Raw genomic sequence first — 20465 nt, forward strand, 5'->3', positions numbered from 1 at the left:
AGAACATATTTATTCTTAGTTCTGGAGAATTTATTCCTATTGTGTCATTATTTTGAACTGATGAGGCCCATTCAAGAACACTGATGGTCTTTATTCATTTTTCCCATATCCCCTTCAACATTTATTCTGCCATTTTAATCATTCTGAGAGGTGTGTAGTGGTACTTCAGAGTTGTCTTAATTTGCAATTAATAGTGATTTACAAAATTTTTTCATAAGACTAGAAATGATTTTAATTTCTTCATCTTAAATTGTCTGTTCATATCCTTTGACCATTTATCAATTGGAGAATGATTTGTAGTCTTATAAATTTGAGTCAATTTTCTATATAATTTAGAAATAAAGCCTTTATCAGAACCCTTAAATATAAATTTTTTTCTCAGTTTTCTGCTTCCCTTCTAATCTTGTCTGCATTGATAATCCATATCTCTTAGAAGCAGAAGGCAAAGTGGTAATAAAATCTACCAGATACTTGCAAAATAAAAGCTTCTAGTCATATCATAGCCAATCTAGAGATTCCAGTCAGAACAAAAATAAATAAGTAGCCAGAAAGAAAGAATTCAAGAACTGAAGAGCCACAATTGGAACCACACATGATTTTGCAGCCACCACTATAAAGGAACACAGAACTTTCACTACAATATTTCAGAAGAAAAAGGATTTGGGCTTAGACCCAAGAATCACTTATATAGCAAAACTAAGTCAAGTGCTTAAGTGGAAAAAAATTAGAGAACTTACAAGCATTCCTGAAACCTAAAAAGGTAAACATAATGAACAATTAACAAAGTCACACTGCTTTCATTCAAATATAGGGAAGTGATACATGTGTCCCTTTCATCATCAAGGTTCATCGAGGAAGTCCAATTAGCCAAGATGTGGGAGTGTTTTAGTTCTGTTTTGATGATTTTTAAGAATATAAAGAAAAGGGAAGAGAAATATGCTGACAGGAGTGGGAAGATGTGGGGAAGGAGAGGGAAGGACAAGGAAAATTTAACTTACATCAGGGTGCATAAGTACACAGCTACACACAATCAGAGGAAGAATGGGAGAAGGGAGCAACTGACACTTTAAAGTCATTGAACTGGTCAAAAGAAAGAAGACTATATATACACGTAGTTGGGTCCAAAAATACATTTTACTCAATGGGAAATAGAAGGGCAAGGGAAAAAAGAAGGGGAGAATTAAAGAGTAAATTAAGAGAAGAATTAGTCTTAAAATATTTCAAGGATGTACAAAAATATTTACAACTCTTTTTCAAGTGGCAAAGAAGGGGAAAATTAGGGGGTGACCATAAATTGGGGAATGGATAAACAAGTCCTGGTATATATTACATATCATATACATAGCATGTATGTGTGTATATATGTGCATATATATGTATATGCATCATATATGTGTGCACACACATGTTGTATATAAATGTAGTGGAATACTATTATGCTGGACTCTTATCAGTATAATGATCAAACAGGATTTTAGAGGACTAATGATGAAACATGCTTCCTACCTCCTGATGGAGTACATGCATACTGAAGCATAATTTTTAGACATTTCCAATGAGAAGTTTTGTGTTGTGTTACTGTACTTGTTTATAACAGATTTTGTTTTTCTTTCTCAATGTGGGAAATGAGGAAGAGAGATTTATGAAAATAAATTGAATTATATTAAGAATTAAAAAAAAAGAAAGGGAAAAGGATATAATTTTCTATACTTGGAAGTGAAAAGCATCAAGTGCTAGGGTTTTATTCCTCTTTGTTCTGTTGTATGATTTTTAACTTTTTGTTTTAGATATTAAGGAGAGAATAATACGGATTCAATAAGAATTCATTTGAAAATTAGCATCAGTGTGTGTGGGGGGAGAGGCAATCTGTTATTAAACTTTTATTCAGTGCCTACTATGCATTAGGCATTGTGCTAAATTCTGGGAATACAAAGATAGAAAGAAAATAGTCTCTACCTTCTAGAAACTCAAGATCTAATGAGGCTGTATGAGTACTAGCCTTAAAGTCAGGAAAGTCTTGGTTCAAGTCCTCCTATCTTTGACACATTTACTATATGATTCTGGGCAAGTAATTTAATGTCATTGCCTTAACATGCAGAATATTTGCTAATTTACAGTAGTAGAAGTAATATTCTCAAGGGGAACTCTTTATACCATTAAAATCATAATTCCAGATTTAGCCTATATTTCTTCACATCTCTCTGCCTTCTCCTAAAATATTCATAAAACACAAGAGGAATAATTTTACCTCAAAATTCATTATTCTTTTGATTTCTAACTACCTCTAGTAGTGATAATAAAAGAGGAAAAGCTCTTTAAAGAGACGAATAAGGTGAAATGAGAAGAATTTACTGATTTTTACCCTAAAAGAAGCATTGCTTCTGAAGGTGTTAGAGGAAAATGTTAAGACCAATCAGTGTGTGTGTGCTTGTTCTTATTCTTTATGGTTTAATAACTGTTTTGTGAAAGTTTGGCTTTGTGACAATGTAAGTAACCTTGAAATGAAAAACCTTTTTTTTCTCTCCATAGAATCTAGTACAGAGCCTATAGTAGATGATTAAATTAAATAACTGATTGTTGATTGATTGTGACAACTTTCACTCTGGAAAGTTTACAACTTGCCAGGATTAATGGACGTTTTTTCTTAACTAAGTCCCCCTATCTTGCTTAGGCTAAGGAGAAATATGCTCACTTATAGTCCTAATGCTGCTACTGACTAGCACAGAAGCTCTGATCTCTATTTTCAGCTTAGCACTTCATAGGCAGCCAGTTGGTTCTCCCCAGTCTTCATGTTCTCTAAGACTTCCCATGTTGCTGCCAGATTTAATAAGAACACTAAGTTGATTCTAGTTTTTGCATTGCATCTCAGAATTTCCAAACTCAAGTTATCTATTATTAGTCTCATAATACTCCATTGCAAGGATTACAATCTAACAGTTTTCTGCTGTGTGTAAAAGTTCCTTCCTTGGCTACTTAGTCATTTCCTTCCCAGACTGATTTCAGTATGATCCTTCCCCACATCCCCATCACGATACGGTTTTTAACCATGTCCCTCAGTAGTATGTGGGTATATCATGATTATACTTCAAGGAAAATATTTTTTAGAACCAATGAGCAGTAATGTGTTTTCAGATACTTTATTTTGTGTTACCATGCTATATTAAAATTTTTGTCATTGTTCTTTAGGGTTTCTCTTCTTGCATCATAGAAAACTACTGCAGACAGAATTTTTTCCCATAAATTATCTCATTCCTCAGTATCACTTAAATTGACAAAATGATATATACCCTTGACAGAGTACTTGGCACAATTCTCATTCCCATTTTTCAATTGACAAAAGTGGATTTGGAAAAATTATTATAAGTGATATAACCAGTTTAGTAAGAGGTAAAGGTGAAGCTTTCAACTATTGTCTTCTGACTCAAAGTCCTGTTACTTTGTGTCATGTCACTTTTTTCTATCATCTGTGATGAACCAAAGTATTTTTATGTCCCTAAAACCGTTTCTTATATTTCTTATAAAATATTAGATATATTGGTTTTTCTGACAGAATATTTTATAGAGAATTGTATTTGTGAAGAAATGAAAAGATTGATAGAGATAGGAAAAAAAAACCTAAATCTGCCCTTCTTCCTGCTGATACAGATTGCCAGGGAAGAATCCACAGAGAACAGAAATGGTAGCACAGCACACTCTTACCCTGTTGGGGAAGCCTGGTTAAGAGTTGAGAGATGTCCCCTTGTGGCTGGTATAGGCAGGCTCACAGCTAATACCCATGTCCATTCTTGTACAAAATCCTTTATAAACTTTTTTTTTAGGGGCACTTTCTTATTTTACATGCTGAGAACAGTGAAAAATCCTATTTTTACAGTGGAATATGGTAAAGAAGGTCTAATTAGCCTCAACTACCACTTTCAAAATATAAAGAGAAACTACTAGTCACATAAACTTTCTTTTTATTATTTTAAAAATAACTCAAGTTGTTCCCAATTTCCTTACCCTTCTCACTACTATACTCCCTCCTTCCTCCCTCCAAAAATCTTAGTGCACTTTAAGGGTGCGGCACTCTGTATTACCTTCTGGTTCCAAGATAGCAAATAGCCCCTCTTGGAGTTTAAAAAAAGTTGGGGTTCAAGTCTCGCTTCTGATGGAAGACTATGACCTTGGAAATAAAAATTAACTTCTCTCTGTCCCAGGCATCTATCTGAAACTGTAAGTTGCAAAGCAAATGCTTTGTGCTGATAGAGGGAGTTAACTTATTGAGTATCCCCCACACCAGGAAAATTGCAGACCCTAACCCAAAAAAATGCATCAACAAAGTTTTAATGAATGTTTATATATTGCTTGTTCTACATTTCAAAAATTCATACCTTTACAGATCTTACTTACAAGGCTTTAAAGATCTTAAAGACCATGGTTTGTTTTTTTGCTTTTGTTCTAATGAAAATTTTGGGGTTTGACTTTATTTTGTGAAGCTTCTGAGTGAATTTGGGTTTATAGATTCCTAGGGTGTTAAGTATTTTAAATATCATAGACTTTTGTCCCTTGTATTCAGCTAACACTATTTCTTCTATGTATACTAGCCTTTTTTCCATTTGTTTTTGGTGAGGCAGTTAGGGTTATACAGCTAGGAAGTGTTAAAGTACTTAATCTGAGGTTGGATTTGAACTCGGGTCTTTCTGACTTCCATATATAAAACATATTTACAAATTGTCTCTCAGTAGAATGTAATTTCTTTGTATGTCTCAGTTTATATTTGTTTCTCTGGCTCCTAGCCATTGCCTGGTAGATAATCAATGTTTAATAAATGCTTGTTGATTGATTGGCAGGTAATGATCACAGCTTTCCTTGGATTGGTTGTAGGTGCCATTTTCTTTGGACTAAAAAATGATCCCACTGGAATTCAGAACAGGTAAGTAAACCCTCTCCTGGAATATCTGTGAAAGGGACAAGAATAATTTTCAAGTGTATAATAGGCATAAATGCCATTCCTAAATTGAAGGAAATAAACAGTAAACAGATTCGTGATCAGAAATGGTGGTTAATTTTCATCTTTTTCTGACAACTCCATTTGTGTATATTTTATCTGGTTTTTAAATTAATGATAAATGACCATTATTGAGTTCTTAGCCATATTCAATTAAGGCTAGTGCAAAAAATGCAAAATTGCTAAGTTTGTTGTAAAAAAAAAAAAAGCAAGTATAGTGTTATGCACATATAAAACAGTTTTGTCTGTTTTTTCCCCAAATAGGAATTGTTGAAGAATTGTAGCATCTACTCTTTGTCAGCTTTAAAATGTTATTTGTTATTATTATTAAAAATAATTTTTCTGGCATTAACACCGTGTGCACCTTGGTGCACAAGATGTCTGTTTTTCCCGTTAATGTTAGCAAATCTTTGATTCTTTATTTTTCACCCAGATTTTTTGGAAATGACACGAGTGATTAAACTGAATTCTATAATGTTTTTTGCCCTTTTGTTGTCCTGTGTTCCCCCTCCTTTTGCTTCTGTTTGTCTCTTTTGTTCCTCCTCTTCTTTCCTTTTCCCCTTCTGTTTGCCTTAGCACTTATTCACATTTTTCACTTTCTGAGAACATATATACTATTATATTCTCTTGGTTGCATTTCTTCCCCTCTCCCCACCCCCAACTTTCTCCCTGTGTAAGAAATTCTGATTACTTGAGCTTATTATTTGTTTGGATTCCAGATGAATAGGATTTTTCTATGTTGTTTAATAAGAGTTCACTTATTTGGTGATCATATCACAAATGGGACATAAGTGGCCCCCCCAAAAAAAAATGAGAATCAGTACAAAACAGATTTCATGTAGCCATGTTTGGAAGTGCTTGACTTATAGGGGCGCTCTTTAGTATCTCTTTTCTCTTATTTTAGATGTAATCCTAGGACATTTGGATATATGTTTTTGTGCTTCACATCAGATTTTAAGTGGGGTAAATAATTTCTTCAAGAACTCAAGAAAACAATTGTTATTTCACTACTTACCACTCAGTAACTTTTTTTTGTTTTGTTTTAAACATCATTGTATGGGGGCAGCTAGGTGGCACAGTGGATAAAGCACCAGCCCTAAAGTCAAGAGGACCTGAGTTCAAATCTGGTCTCAGACACTTAATACTTGCTACCTGTGTGACCCTGGGCAAATCACTTAACCTCAGTTACCTCAGCAAAAAAAAAAAACAAAAACATCATTGCATTAATGTATAGTGCATTCTATCAAGGCATATTGTAAATAATACTCAATTTATTTTGAGAATTCTGAGTAATGAAGAAGGGAGAGCATGTTTTAATGATGAGCATCAGGGAAATGTGTAGTATATTTCAGCAAGATTTTCATCCAAAACATTTGAAAATAAAATAAATAACTTTTGTCATATAAAGGAATATTTTATTATCTGGAATATCTAATCTTATGAAGTATTTCCCAGATATATTATGCAAGTGAAATGTTACCATGCTTACATCTTATTTCTCTCAGTTTAAGATTGGGACTGCTGCATGTTATAAATCCACTAAGACAGGATAGGAATAGTTTGACTCCTACAGCATAAATAGTTCTAGTGACATTGTGTTCTCACTAAGGCTTTGGTTAGAAGAAGGGGGGTGATAATTATTAATGATTAGAAATCATACTTACTGTTTTTATTACTTATATACAAAAGCATATTGTTTTCATGTGGGCATGTGATTGGCTGCAAATGAGTTTTGAACAATTTCTTCTTTCACAGAGCTGGGGTGCTCTTTTTCTTGACCAACAACCAGTGTTTCAGCAGTGTCTCTGCAGTTGAACTTTTAGTTGTGGAAAAAAAACTGTTTATGTAAGTAGCCTTTTTCTGAATAATAATCAGTGATGATTTTCTAAATGCATCTTCTAGTGTTCTTTTCTATTTTTTCTTATAACAAATCAATGAAAAATATTATTTTTTAAAAATATGGTCTTAATGCTGTGATTAGTGTTGGGGATACAAAAAGAAAAATGACATAGTTTCTGATATTTCATGTTGGCAAGAGTCGCCAAATGTTTCTCTGACCATCTTCCCTGTGCCTTCCATCTCTTGTTGGATACAGCGTGTCTTCTAAGGGAAGGCAACAATAGATCAGTACACATCTTCATCTAATGCAGAGTACCAGCTCCTGTTACAGCTTTAGCTTCTACCAAGTCTTCCCACTGTGACATGGGAAGCCTCAGGTGCAAAAGAGGAGCAATTTTCCCTTTGACCTAGACCTTCCATCTCTACTTGCATCTATCCCATAAGGACAGAGGAGGAATCTGCCAAACAAATTCAACTTCCATCTCCTGCCGTCCCCCTTCCTGCCTAATTTTCTGATCTTAGAGAGAAGTGGAATAGTGAAGTCCATTTAAGTATGTGATTATGTGCCTGCCATCTATTTTTTCTCCAGCCTGATCTCAACCTCCTTTGGAAATAGGAGTAGTATCCTCTCCTTAGAGATGAATATTCTCACACTTAGCCATACTTTTAATACCCTTCATTGAATTTGAACCCTTGCTGGTCACCATCCAAACTCAGTGCCCCATCCATCTACTTAATTTCTTATTCCCATTCCCCTCAAACTTCTATTTGCAAAGTTTCAATAAAACATCATCTCACTCTTGTACTCTGTGGAATTCCTCCTGCTCCAGAGGCAACACACTATCCTTCATTCTAAATTTTTTCCTTTCTCACTCCTTCTGTCTTCCCTAGATGGCACAGCCATCCTAGCCAACATTTCAAGTACTTCAGGCAACTTTAGTTATTTTCCTTGGCTTTTCTGATCAAGATAGGGAGTTGGAATGCTACTTCTAGGTTCCATCATTCAGTAACCCCTCCTCCTTTGAGGTTCATGCTATTTATATCTACTGCCTAATCAAAATCAAAATCCTCCAAAATCAAAAACATCTCCAAGTTACTTCTTTCCTTCTTCAAGAACATGTACTTCCTTTAAGTACATAATTTTTCTCTCCTCTCTTGTCCTGATCTCTAAGGAATATCAGCATCTATACTGACTGTTCCTTCAAGCACTTTAACCACTCAGTTCCTCCATCTATTCATTCTTCCACTCTACCTTAGCTATACACAAAGATGATCATATCTCTTGATTTTGCTGTCACCCATAAATGTAAGATCTCTACATTCAAAAATTCTGAAGAACCTCATTTTACCATAATCCATTGATTTTTTATCCCTCTCTTCCTTTGTTTGAAAACCCTACTCTTGTGGACCACAACATAGTTTTTATACTCTTTCTGTTATTGTTTACTTGTTTTTTGTTTTTCTTCCCAGGTTATTTTTACCTTTTTTCTAAATCCGATTTTTCTTGTGCAACAAGATAACTGTATAAATATATGCATATGTTGTATTTAACATATACTTTAACATATTTAACATGTATGGGACTACCTGCCCTCTAGGGGAAGCAGTGGAGAGGAGGGGAAAAGTTGAAACGGAATTTTTGCAAGGGTCAATGTTGAAAAATTACCCTTGCATATGTTTTGTCAATAAAAAGGTATAATTAAAAATCAGTCAATTAATTAATTAAAAAAGAAAAAGAAAACCCTATTCTTAGTCTACACTGTGATTTCCCATCCCTAGTATAGGCAGATTATCTGCCTGCTGTTAGATACTCCCAGTTCTTTTCCTATCTTGATCGTTTGGTGAACCAGTTCAACTTTATACTGTCCTTTCTTGAATCCCTTATACCCCCTCTAATCATAACTGCAATTATGCCATGCCTCAACCTCACATAATTCTACCATTCACCAGCTCTGTTTTTACACACATGGGCTGAAAAAAGATGAAGAAAATCATTTGCTAATTTTCACCACAAATTTATGTTACATAATCTCAGCTGGACCCTTGCTGCTGCTATGTTATCTTTCTATCCTTTATCCACTTGCTATTCTACTTTCCACAACATCTTTTCTAAACTTTTTCATCTTTTCAAAACTTTTTCATCTTTTCAACCTTCCCATGGCTTTTTCTTTCTTCCTCACTTAGCTGAGAAAATCTTGTCTCTTATTTTACAGAAGAAACAAAGAACAATATGATGCTGGGCAAGTCATTTAATCCCAATTACCACTGCAAAAAAAGAAAGAATAAACATTGTGAATCTTTTTTTCCTCCTTTTCCAACACCTTCTGCCACTATCTTCTCTAAAATCATTCCACATGATAAAATGGCCTTATTCCTTACAAAACTAATCCCCCTCTACTTGCTTAAGCAATTTCCTCCCAGATATTCTCTCCCAAAGTTGCCTCTTGGGGAATAGTTCAGTAAACTGTGGTGTGTGTTTGTGATGGAATATTATTGTTCTATGAAAAAATTAAGAGCAGGATACTCTAAGAAAAAACAAACAAACCCTGGAAAGTCCTCCATGAACCCAAGCTAAGTAAAATGTACTGTATACAAAGTAATATAAATGATCTGGGATGACCAACTGTAAATTACTTTGCTATTCTCAGCAGTACAATAATTCATGACTACTCTGAAGGAGTTAAGATAAAAAAAAATCCATCCACTCCCAGAGAAGGAACTGATTATATCTGAATAAAGGCTAAAGTATATTCTCTCTCTTCTCTCTCTCTCTCTCTCTCTCTCTCTCTCTCTCTTCTCTATTCTCTTTCTCTCTCTCTTTCAATTTTTCTCAAGTGTTTTAATTTTCATTAGGGTAGGAGATCTGTTTTCTTTCACAACTTGACTTTTATAGAAATGTTTTGTATAACGTCACAAGTAGTTCCTTAATTCTGGGTGGGATTAAGGGAGAGAACCTGGAACTCAAAATTTTTTCAAAGAAATGTAAAAAAAAAAAAAAAAAAAAGACTTGTTTTTTAATGTAATTGGAGGCGGGGGGAGGGGGAATATTAAATAAATAAATCAAATAAAACTAAATGGTTTTCCCCCTTCGTCACTTATTTTCATTTTCTCCCTGTCTCTTGGCTCATTCCTTACTGCTTGTCTTCCTAATCCTGGGGGGGGGAGCCAAAAAATACCTCACTTGAGCTTTCTATCTTTGCTAAGTATATTTCTTTTTCCCTTTTAGGGAAACTCCTTGAATAGAATCTATCTACAATAGATACTTTGATTTTCTTTCTCTTGCTCTCTTTTTAACCCCTGACAATTTGACTTCTGACCATATCATACTATCAAAACTGATTTCTGGATAGTTACTAATGCTCTCTTGGTCCAGATCCAGTGCCCTTTTCTCAATTCTTGTTTTCCTTGAACTCTCTGCATGCAGTCTCTGACACTGTTGATCACTCTCTCCTCCTTGACAACACTATCTTCCCTCTAAGTTTTTGGGACTCCTGGTCCTTGTCCTGTCTATCTTGTCTCAAGACTGGATCCTTCTCCAGATCATGCTCACTAATCATAAATGTCCTACATTTTGTCCTGGGCCCTTTTCTCTTCTCCCTCTATACTCCTTCTCAGTCATCTCATCAATTCCTTTGGATTTAGTTAGCATCCCTGTTGATGATTCTCAAATCTACTTATCTTGCCCCAACTCTGCTGATCTATAGTCGGTCTCTAGGATACTTTTGGCATTTAGAGCCCTTGATAAAATCTAGCTGCCTATTATTTTTCCAATTTTGTTACATCTTATTCTCTGTCATGTGTCATTCCATCTAGTGACATTGGCCTCTTGATTGTTCCCTGAAGAAGATATTCCATTAGTTTTATTGTAGGTTTATTTGAATCTTAAAATCATAATTATTCCAGATAAGTTATTAAATTAAGATTTCTTCAGTATTTCTGACAGGCAAAATAAAAAATAAGAAACTCACAGCAATTATAATTATTTTTAATTGTATTTTTATTGATGCTATTTGATTTTATGTCATATTTCTGATTATCTCTTCCATATCAAGACAGACACCCCTTATAACTGATTAAAAAAGGAAGAAAAAGAAGTCTCTTCAGCCAAATCAGTCAGCAAAAAATAAATATATATTTATAAATAAAATAGTTTCTCATTTTGAATGTTGTTTTTTAATTTGCTGTTTAAAGTTTGATAAATTCTAAATTGTTAAATTGTCCATTTAGTATACATCTATATGTCCATAACACTTGTTTTTTTTTTATTTTTTTAGACATGAATATGTCAGTGGATACTATAGAGTTTCTTCATATTTTTTTTCAAAACTGTTATCTGATTTACTACCCATGAGAATGTTGCCAAGCATCATATTCACTTGTATAACTTATTTTATGTTAGGTAAGTAATATGAAGATAAGATTTATCTAAGCTGGGGGCAGCTAGGTGGCCCAGTGGATAGAGCACCAGCCCTGAAGTGAAGAGGACTGAGTTCAAATCTGGCCTCAGATACTTTACACTTACTAGCTGTGTGACCCCGGGCAAGTCACTTAACTCCAATTGCTTCAACAACAAAAAATGATTTATTTAAGCAATTCAATTTTAGAAGAAACAGCTGATGTATTCTGTTACTTTCTCCCATGATTAGCACAGTGCTCATCATATAATAGGTACTTGTTGATTGATTGAAATTACATTTATTTATATTCATATAAAGTTTGGTCCTTAAAGTCACTTTAGGTAGACTTATTTTGGAATCTCTTTCCAAGGGCTGAGATATTCTTTTTAGATTTTAGACTTTTTTTCCCCTCTTATGATGAAATCCTATTAATAAGAATATCTGAATTGATGCTTAGCATATTAAGGTGATAAAAAGAAAGATTAAATTTTTATATTTGATTTTTAAAGAAACCATTAAAATCCTCATTTTTTGGAATAGTCATATAAAGTATATGTACCATTAAAGTCCTCATTTTTTGGAATAGTAATATAAAGTATACGTGACTTTTGACTAGGTTTGACTCTTGGAGACATGAGTTAACATAGTCCAGTATGTATTAAAGGAATGATTAATAAAATCATTTAATGAAGAACACAACAATTTATGTTCTTTTTCAGTTCTTTAAAAACAGAACGAGTAAACCCAGTCCAATTAAAAAAGAATTTATTAAGTGCATTTTCCTAAGCATGGGTGATAAAGCAGCTTCATACAAAATCTATATCCCCAGTATCTATAAACCAGCCAAATCATAGACCTTTTATTACACTGAATAGTAAACCAAGTAACACAGTGGATATAAGTGCTGGACCCAGAGTCAGAAAAACTTAACTTTCTGAGTTCAAATCTGGCCTCTGACACAGACACAACTATATAATCCTGGGTAGGGCCTTAATTCTATTTACCTCAGTTACCTCCAATAATCTACATTTTCCTCATCTCTAAAATGAGCTGAAGAAGGAATTGGCAAAACTCAACTACAGTGCCTTTGCCAAGAAAACCCCAAATGGGGTTACAGACACAACTGTGAAAATGACTGAACAAAAGCACTTGATAAAATATTTACTGATTAGTAGGGATATTATGTTTAAAATAAGCTACTGTAGTGGTTTTAACCTTTAGTAGTCTAGATATCCACATTTAGACTTTTTGGTATCCCAGGCCTGCTATGGACCCTTCCTTCCCCGTAGCCAGAATTGGCAGTAAACCTTGCGTGGTTAGTGTAACTTTCAGGCTGGCTTTCTGGAGGACCTCGAGATCAGTCTTGATCTTAGTGGAGGAGTGCAGCAGGCCGGAGAGCCACCAGGAGGATGGTCAAAAATGGAAGGTCCCATTTCCAGTCCTCTCAACCCTTAAATATCTCATTATGATTACATCATTACAGCATACTAAGTATGTGTGAACTAGAGAACAATCATCAATCACACTGAGTTAATACTTTGTTGTAAGTCTCCTTATTTCAAGTATAGTTCTCCAGAGTTCTGGCTCTCTACAGATAAGAGCAGAAAAAAGTCATGAGGTATTTGTGGAAGTAGTAGGGAGATGGTTCATAATCATTTTCTCAATCTCATGTTCACTCTAGGAGTTTTTATTTTGCCTGTAAAACTCATTTCTGATACCTCATAGTTGGGGGTGGGAGGATAGTTTACTGGATAAACTTTGTTAGTCCTTGAATTTATTGTGGGAGTATATGGGAAGATACAAAGAAAGACTACCTTCTGGCACATAATCGTATATCTAACATGGAAAAAACATAAAATGATATATTACCAAGATAGTATATTATGTTTGATTAAAATACCCAATTAACAAGTATTTTTAAAAATGCTTATTTTTATGACATAAATGAAATAAAATGTAAGTTTTCTAAAAAAAGAAAATGCCAGAAGAAAAAAAAACATTTATGATTTGTATCCCTAGTCCTTGTACAGAGTAGTCACTTAATAAATGCTTATTGATGAATTAGAAAGAGCTAGGAGATATGGTTTTCTGGTTTGTTTGGTTTTTTTTTACAAATCGGATATGATCTTGGACAAACTAGTAAAATCCACAGATCTCTTCAGTGTCTTCAGTGGTAAAAGGGATCTTATTAGATGATCTTAGATAACAATAACAATTGGCATTTATTTAACATTTTATGTTTTGAGAAGTGCTTTGCACACATTGTTCCATCTGAGCCTTAAAGTATCCATGCCATAAGATACCATAGAGATCATTGTTCTTGTTTAAAGATTAGAAAAGTTCGTACTGATGAAGTAACTTGTCCTCAGCCACTCAGCAAGTAAATGTGCCAGTTATAAAGTTTTCCTATATGAGAATGAAGACAAGGATAGTAGGCCTTTGCTAATTAATATAATGTTTAATACAACACAATATAAAAAATTACTAAGATATATAACATGTTATATTTTATAAAATTGTATTATTTTCCGTCTCAAAAAACACAATGTTGTAAACAGCTTGGATTGTTTTCCTGTTTTATTTTTTCCCCATGCTAAGGACTGAAACAGGAAGTTGGGGCCTTCTTCATCATGATGTTCACTCTGATGATGGTTGCATATACTGCCAGTTCTATGGCTCTAGCTATTGCTGCCGGTCAGAGTGTAGTATCTGTGGCCAATATCTTGATGACCATCGCATTTGTTTTCATGATGGTGAGTGGAAATCATCATTGCATGGCTGGTGGGATTTTTTTTTTTTAGTCTTTAATAACAAGTATGAGGACATAACCTGGTAAAGAAAAGATTGGGAAGATCATTCCATAGAAATAGCTAAATATCTGAAATCTGTTTCTTGTGATATGAGCCTAAAAATTGTGTCTTTTCTTGCTTTTTTTTCTAGATATTTGCAGGGTTGTTAGTAAATCTCCGAACTATTGTGCCTTGGCTTTCATGGCTACAATATTTCAGCATTCCTCGATATGGTTATACAGTAAGTGTTACTTTTTTTCTTTGTTGTAATTGAGGTAATACTGGCCTTTATTGTAGTAAATCTGAAATTAGGAAACCATACTGACAAGAGTCATATACCCAAGTGCTTCTTTGCCTTATAGACCTTGATTCTAAGGCTTGTTAGGGTGGGAAAAGTGTGATTTGTCTACAAAGACTGGGAAACCCAATATATTTTAAAATTAATACTCATAAATCAAAGTAAAAGGAGAAATACCTATATTACAAAAATAATTATAGAAACTCTTTTCCTGATGGTAAAAAAGTGGAAATTGAGGGATGTTCTTTAATTGGGGAATGACTAAACAAGTGATATGTGATTGTGATAGAATACTACTGTGCTATGATAAATAATGAAGGGGATGATTTTAGAAAAACCTGGGGAGACTTATAAACTGATGCAAACTAAAAAATTAAGTAGAATCAAAAGGAATATCTTTACAAATGTTTTTAAAATTTCTTTCCTTAAATGTTTCTCCAATACATTTTAAAACATTTTAATATTCATCCTTAAAATTTTGAGTTCAGATTCCATCCCTTCCTTCTACTCTTTCTCTACACATTGAGAAAAGACTGGCAATAAAATATCACTAATATATATGAAGTCATGTAAAACTTATTTCCATATTAGCCTTACTACAAAAGAAAAATAAAATGCAAAAATTATACTTTATTAAATGTGATTTTTATTTTGTTGTGGTTCAACAAGGGTTCATTTGATATTTCTGCTTTTCTGCATTTGTTTGTGAAACTTCTGTGTTATGTAATAGTCAGTTTTTGTGAAAGTGCCATGGTATTCCCATTCATTTTTCTCCAGAGAGCAAGAATTTCTCACTTTTCTGAAATTTTGCTCATTTTCTTAATTTAGCTTTTGTTTATTTTGTGGTTAGATTTATCTAGCTCTGAGAGGGGCAAATTGTCATCCCCCTGTGAGTATAGTTTTATCCTATTTTTCGTCTCGGAATTAATTTAACTTTTCCTTTAAAAATATGGATGTTGGTATATATAATATTTATATGTTTTGTATTGATCCTTCATTGTCTATGATATCTTTTACTAAGAAGTAGTTTTCCTGCTAATCTTTTAAAATTAGACCCTATTTTTCCTTTTGCTTTGTCTGAGATCTTGATTTCAAGCTCTGCTTCTCTTACCTCTATGGAAGCATAATGGATTCTGTTTGTTTTTTATTTTAACCCTATATGTGTCCATTTTAACTATGTTTTAAGTATGTTTCCTGCAAACAATATATTATTAGAATCTGTTTTCTAATCCATTCTGCAGTCTGCTTCCTTTTATGGGTGAATTTAATCCATTCACAATTATGCTTGCTAATTGTGCATTTCCCTCCATCCTGTTTTCTTCTATTTATCCTGCTGTCTCTCTTTTTGTCCTGTTCTTTCTTAAAAGTTTGTGTTGCTCCTGACCATTACCTTCCTATATCTACTCTCCCTTTTATTACCCATTCCTTTCTTTTATTCCCTTCTCCTCCTCTTTCCTGTTTGGCAAGGTAGATTTCTTATCCAATGGTGTGTATGTGTGTGTAATTCCCCCCCACCCCCACACACACACACATTGAACCATTTTAGATGAGAGTAGAATTTAAATGTTGCCTACCATCTCCCTCCCTATTTCCCCTCCACTGTCAAAGTTTTTCTTTGTGTTCTTGTTTTATATGAGATAATTTCCCCCATTCTTCTCTTCTTCCTCTTCTTCTTATACATCTCTCTTTCCCACTCAAAATATTTTTTTGAGATTGTCCCAATGTAATTAACTCCCTTCTTCTGTCGCCCCTTGTATATGGAGAGTTCTGACTACATTAAAAATGATAAGGTTCTATTATTACCTTTTTTCACCTGCCTATGTGGGAACATTTATTAAGTCTCCTATGATTTTCTTTCCTGTTTAATTTTTTATGCTTTTCTTGAATCTTATATCTGAATATCACATTTTCTATTTTGATTTGGTCTTTTCATCAAGAATGCTTGAAACCTATTTTTCCCTTGAATAATTACACTCCCTTTTGCTGGCTAGGTGATTCTTGCTTGTAATCCTAGCTCCTTTGCCTTCCAGAATATCATATTCCAAGCCCTCTGATCTTTAATGTAGAAGCTGCAAAATCTTGTGTTTTCCTGACTGTGGCACCACGATATTTGAACTGTTTCTTTCTGCCTGCATAATTTTCTCCTTGACCTGGGAGCTCTGGAATTTGACTATAATATTCCTGGGAGCTTTCATTTTGGGATCTCTTTCAGGAGGTGACTGGTGGATTCTTTCAATTTCTGTTTTACCCTGTGCTAGTATTGGGTTTAGGACTGGATGATTTTTTTTGGCAACTCCATTATTTATAACCTTTTACAAGGCACAATTCAAGGACAAATAATCAAATGGGAGTAGGAGGCCTAAGAAGCATTAGCACTTGAAAATAAGATTGGCAGCAGAAAAATTAGTCTGAAGAATACTTACAAAAATATAAACTGCCTAGATTAACAGTAGAGAATATCAAGATAAGTTTTTTTAGAAAAAAGATGATGAATAAGCCATAAATGACTTTCCTAACAAAAAAGCATCAAGATCAAATTGGATATATAAGTGAATTCTATCAAACATTTAAACATGAACCAATTCCAATATTAAACAAATTATTTTAAATAATAGGCAAATAAGGAATTCTACCAAACTGCTTTTAGAAACAAATATGCTATTAAACCAGGAAGAACAAAAACAGACAATTTCATTGATAAATATGGATGCAAAAACTCTTAAGTAAAATATTAGTTGCTATGCAATAATATATCACAAATATATGCATTGTGATTAAGTGGAATTTATACCATGAATCCAGGGATGATTTGACCTGGGGAATATAAGTGACTTTTTATTAGTTGCAACATAAGTGATTATGTTAGTCACAAAAGTTATATGATTATATTAATAAAAGCAATAAAAAGCATTATAAATAACACTTCTATTTATTTCTATTCTATAAATTTCTATTAAAAACTTTTCAAATGATTAAAGATTTTTCCTTAAAAAAATCTACCTTTTTGTTTATTTATAGTATTTTATTTTTCCAAATACATGCAAAGACAGTTTTCAAAATTAATCTTTGCAAAAACCTTGTGAAGAACCTTAAACCATCAGCAAACATCATTTATAATGAAATAAGCTAGAAGCCTTCCTGGAAAAATTAGGAATAAAACAAGAATGCCCATTATCATCATTATTGTTCAAAATTGTACTAAAAATGCAAGCCATAGCAATAATATAAGAAAATGAAATTGAAGGAATCAGAATGGACAATGTCTCTTTTTCCAGACAACATAATGATATATTTGAAAAAAATCTTAGAAACTCAGCTAGTGAAGGTTAGTTGAAACAATTTTAGCAAAATAGCAGATATAAAATTAAGCCACAAAGATATATGTCATCAATAAAATCCTTCAATAAGAGATAGTAAAAAGAGGTACCCCATTTAAAATTACCACAAACAGCTTAAAATATTTGAAATTTATCTGCTAAGACAAACTCAGGAACTATATGAACATGATTAGAAAATTGTATGAAATAATGATTCATACAAATTAAATCAGATTTAAATTATTAGAGAAATATTGATTGTTCAAGGGTGGGCTGAACTAATAGATAAAAATAATAATTCCACCTAACTTTACTGTCTTATGCAGTGCCCACCCCATTTAAATTACCAAAAAAAAAATTGAACTAGAAAAAAATAATAAAATTTTATTTGGAAGAACAAAAAGGTCAAGAATATCAAAGGAATTAATGAAAAAATATAAAGGAAAGAAGGCTAGCAGTACAGGTCTTGAATAGTATTTATTATAAGTATATCAAAACTATGGAGTACTGACTAAGAAATAGAAACATGTATTAGTGGTATAAAGTAACAAGAAATACAGTAGTAAATGATTAATCTTTCATTTTGACAGATGTAAGGATTTAAACTTTTGGGTTAAGAAATCACTATTTGGTAAAAATTGTTGGGAAAACTAGGAAACAGTATGACAGAAACTAGGTATAGGCCAGTATCTAAGATCATTTACCAAAATAATGTGAAAATGAATACATATAAAGGAAAATGTAAGGAAATTAGGAGAATGTGGATTTATTAACATTCCAGACTTATGGATAGAAGAATTGTCAAATTTAAAAGAATACATCATTTCCCAATTGATACTTGATCAAAGGACATAAACAGGATGAAATAATCAGAGATCTATATAGTCAACTGAAAAAATATTCAATCAACATTGATTAGAGATATGTAAATTACAACAACATTGAAGTATCATCTCATATCTCTCAGATTGGCTAAAATAATTAAAAGGAGAAATGACAGATGTTGGAGGAGATGGGGAAAGATCAGAAAACTGATAATGTGTTTGGTAAAATTGAACTATCCAACATTTTGATAAACAATCTGGAATTATGCGCAAAGATAACATCATATTTATAGTACACTCTGTTTATGTTGGCAAAAACTGGAAATTGAGAGAATATGAATTAGTGATAAAATACTACTGCGTTGTAAAAAATGATGATCAGGTTAATTTTAGAAAAACATGGAAAAACTTGTGTGAAATAATGAAAAGTGAAGTGAGAGATCCAAAAGAACATTAGAAAAAGCAACAATATTGTTCAAAGAATAACTGAACAACTAAGCTATTCTCAGTGTTATAAATATTCAGGTCAACTATAGCCTATGAACGAAAATATTATTCACTTCTAGAGTTAAAACTGATAAATAGAAGCGTGCATAGTATAATTTTATATGTGTATGTACGAACGTGTGTGTGTGTGTGTGTGTGTGTGTGAGAGAGAGAGAGAGTTGAAACTTTTAAAAAATGAATGTTCAGAAAAAATTAATTATACCTGTTAAAAATAATGGTAAATATTTTCTTTATGTATGTATGTACATATGAAGGTATGTATGAAGGTAAATAACTTGGAAATATTGAATCCTAAGACAATTTTAACTATTTCTTTTTTTATGTCATAGGCTCTGCAACATAATGAATTTCTTGGCCTAAACTTTTGTCCTACTGACAACACAACAATTTCAAATGATACCTGTAAATATGCAGTGTAAGTTGGTGTGCTAATTGCCATTATATTACTTTTTCCAAAGTCTAGATTTTATCTAAGTTATTTTAGTAAAAAAAAAATCTTTTTTTTATTTTTTGATGTATAAAACGTTCTTTTATTTGCCATGTTTTGAGAAACAAATTTATATATTTAACTCAGCCTTGAAGATGAACATAAAATTTACCAGCCTGCAATGTTGCCCACAATTATTTGAGCACCAATTTTGTGCTTAGCACTATACTAGGTACCATAGGACAGTTTTATCAGATGTGGAGATGTGATGATACTTTCAAGAACCTTACTATCCAGATAGCAAAATAAATAAAATCAACATTGTTTACTGACAGAAATAATGGTCTTGTCCCAGACATATGACCATCTACAGAACTGATTTAAGCCCATTTCAAGCAAATAATTACCTTAGTTTCTTCCTCTAGGAAAAAAAATAAAACAAAAAAGGAAAGACACATTTCAATAGAAAGATGTCACACAAAAATTCAGGATGATTTTCCATGCAAAGATTTCTCCAGTATCTATTTAAAGGCATTAAAATATTTAAAAGAAATTCAGCTCAAGCAAAAATTTTGTTTTTAAAAATTCATTTCTATGAAGTATGACTTTTTGAGGTTATTGTACTTGATTTAAATAATTTGCAGCATACTTATTGATTACTCATGGTATTTTTAGTTATGTAAAAAATATATGGGCAACCAAGATATTACTTTCTAGGAATTGATTTACTGCTCAGAAAAGAGGGCAATAGCAACACAGTATATTGAATGGAAACTTGCTTGCTGATATTGTTAACCTAGTGTGTACTGATGGATAAATTGATCAATCTTTCATCATGCATTTTTAAGCATCTATTTTTGCCATGCTTGTGTATTTAGGAGACAGCCTAGAGAATGATATAATAATAGCTAATATTTTTATAGCACTTATTATGCACCGTACACTTTGCTTAACTGCTTTACAATTACTACCTTATTTGATCCTCACACCAAATCCTGCAAGGTGGATGCTGTTTGTTATTCCCATTTTTCCAGTGAGGAAACTGAGACAGATAGATGGCATTGACTGCTGACAGAGTCA

At 32.9% G+C, this 20465-nt stretch overlaps 1 protein-coding gene across 3 annotated transcripts in view; it reads left to right on the plus strand.

Moving 5' to 3' along the window:
• ABCG2 (ATP binding cassette subfamily G member 2 (Junior blood group)) overlaps positions 1-20465 on the plus strand; it is a 73857-nt gene that overhangs the window by 51568 nt on the left and 1824 nt on the right. For all 3 annotated transcript variants that reach the window (XM_051967689.1, XM_051967692.1, XM_051967690.1), the window contains 6 exons: positions 4830-4912; positions 6743-6832; positions 11101-11225; positions 13822-13976; positions 14164-14253; positions 19288-19373. In XM_051967689.1, the coding sequence (XP_051823649.1) occupies positions 4830-4912; positions 6743-6832; positions 11101-11225; positions 13822-13976; positions 14164-14253; positions 19288-19373 (629 nt within the window). The remainder of the gene's footprint in view (positions 1-4829; positions 4913-6742; positions 6833-11100; positions 11226-13821; positions 13977-14163; positions 14254-19287; positions 19374-20465) is intronic.

Source organism: Antechinus flavipes, chromosome 6 (assembly GCF_016432865.1).
Source record: "Antechinus flavipes isolate AdamAnt ecotype Samford, QLD, Australia chromosome 6, AdamAnt_v2, whole genome shotgun sequence".
In the NCBI taxonomy this organism is placed as follows: domain Eukaryota; kingdom Metazoa; phylum Chordata; class Mammalia; order Dasyuromorphia; family Dasyuridae; genus Antechinus; species Antechinus flavipes.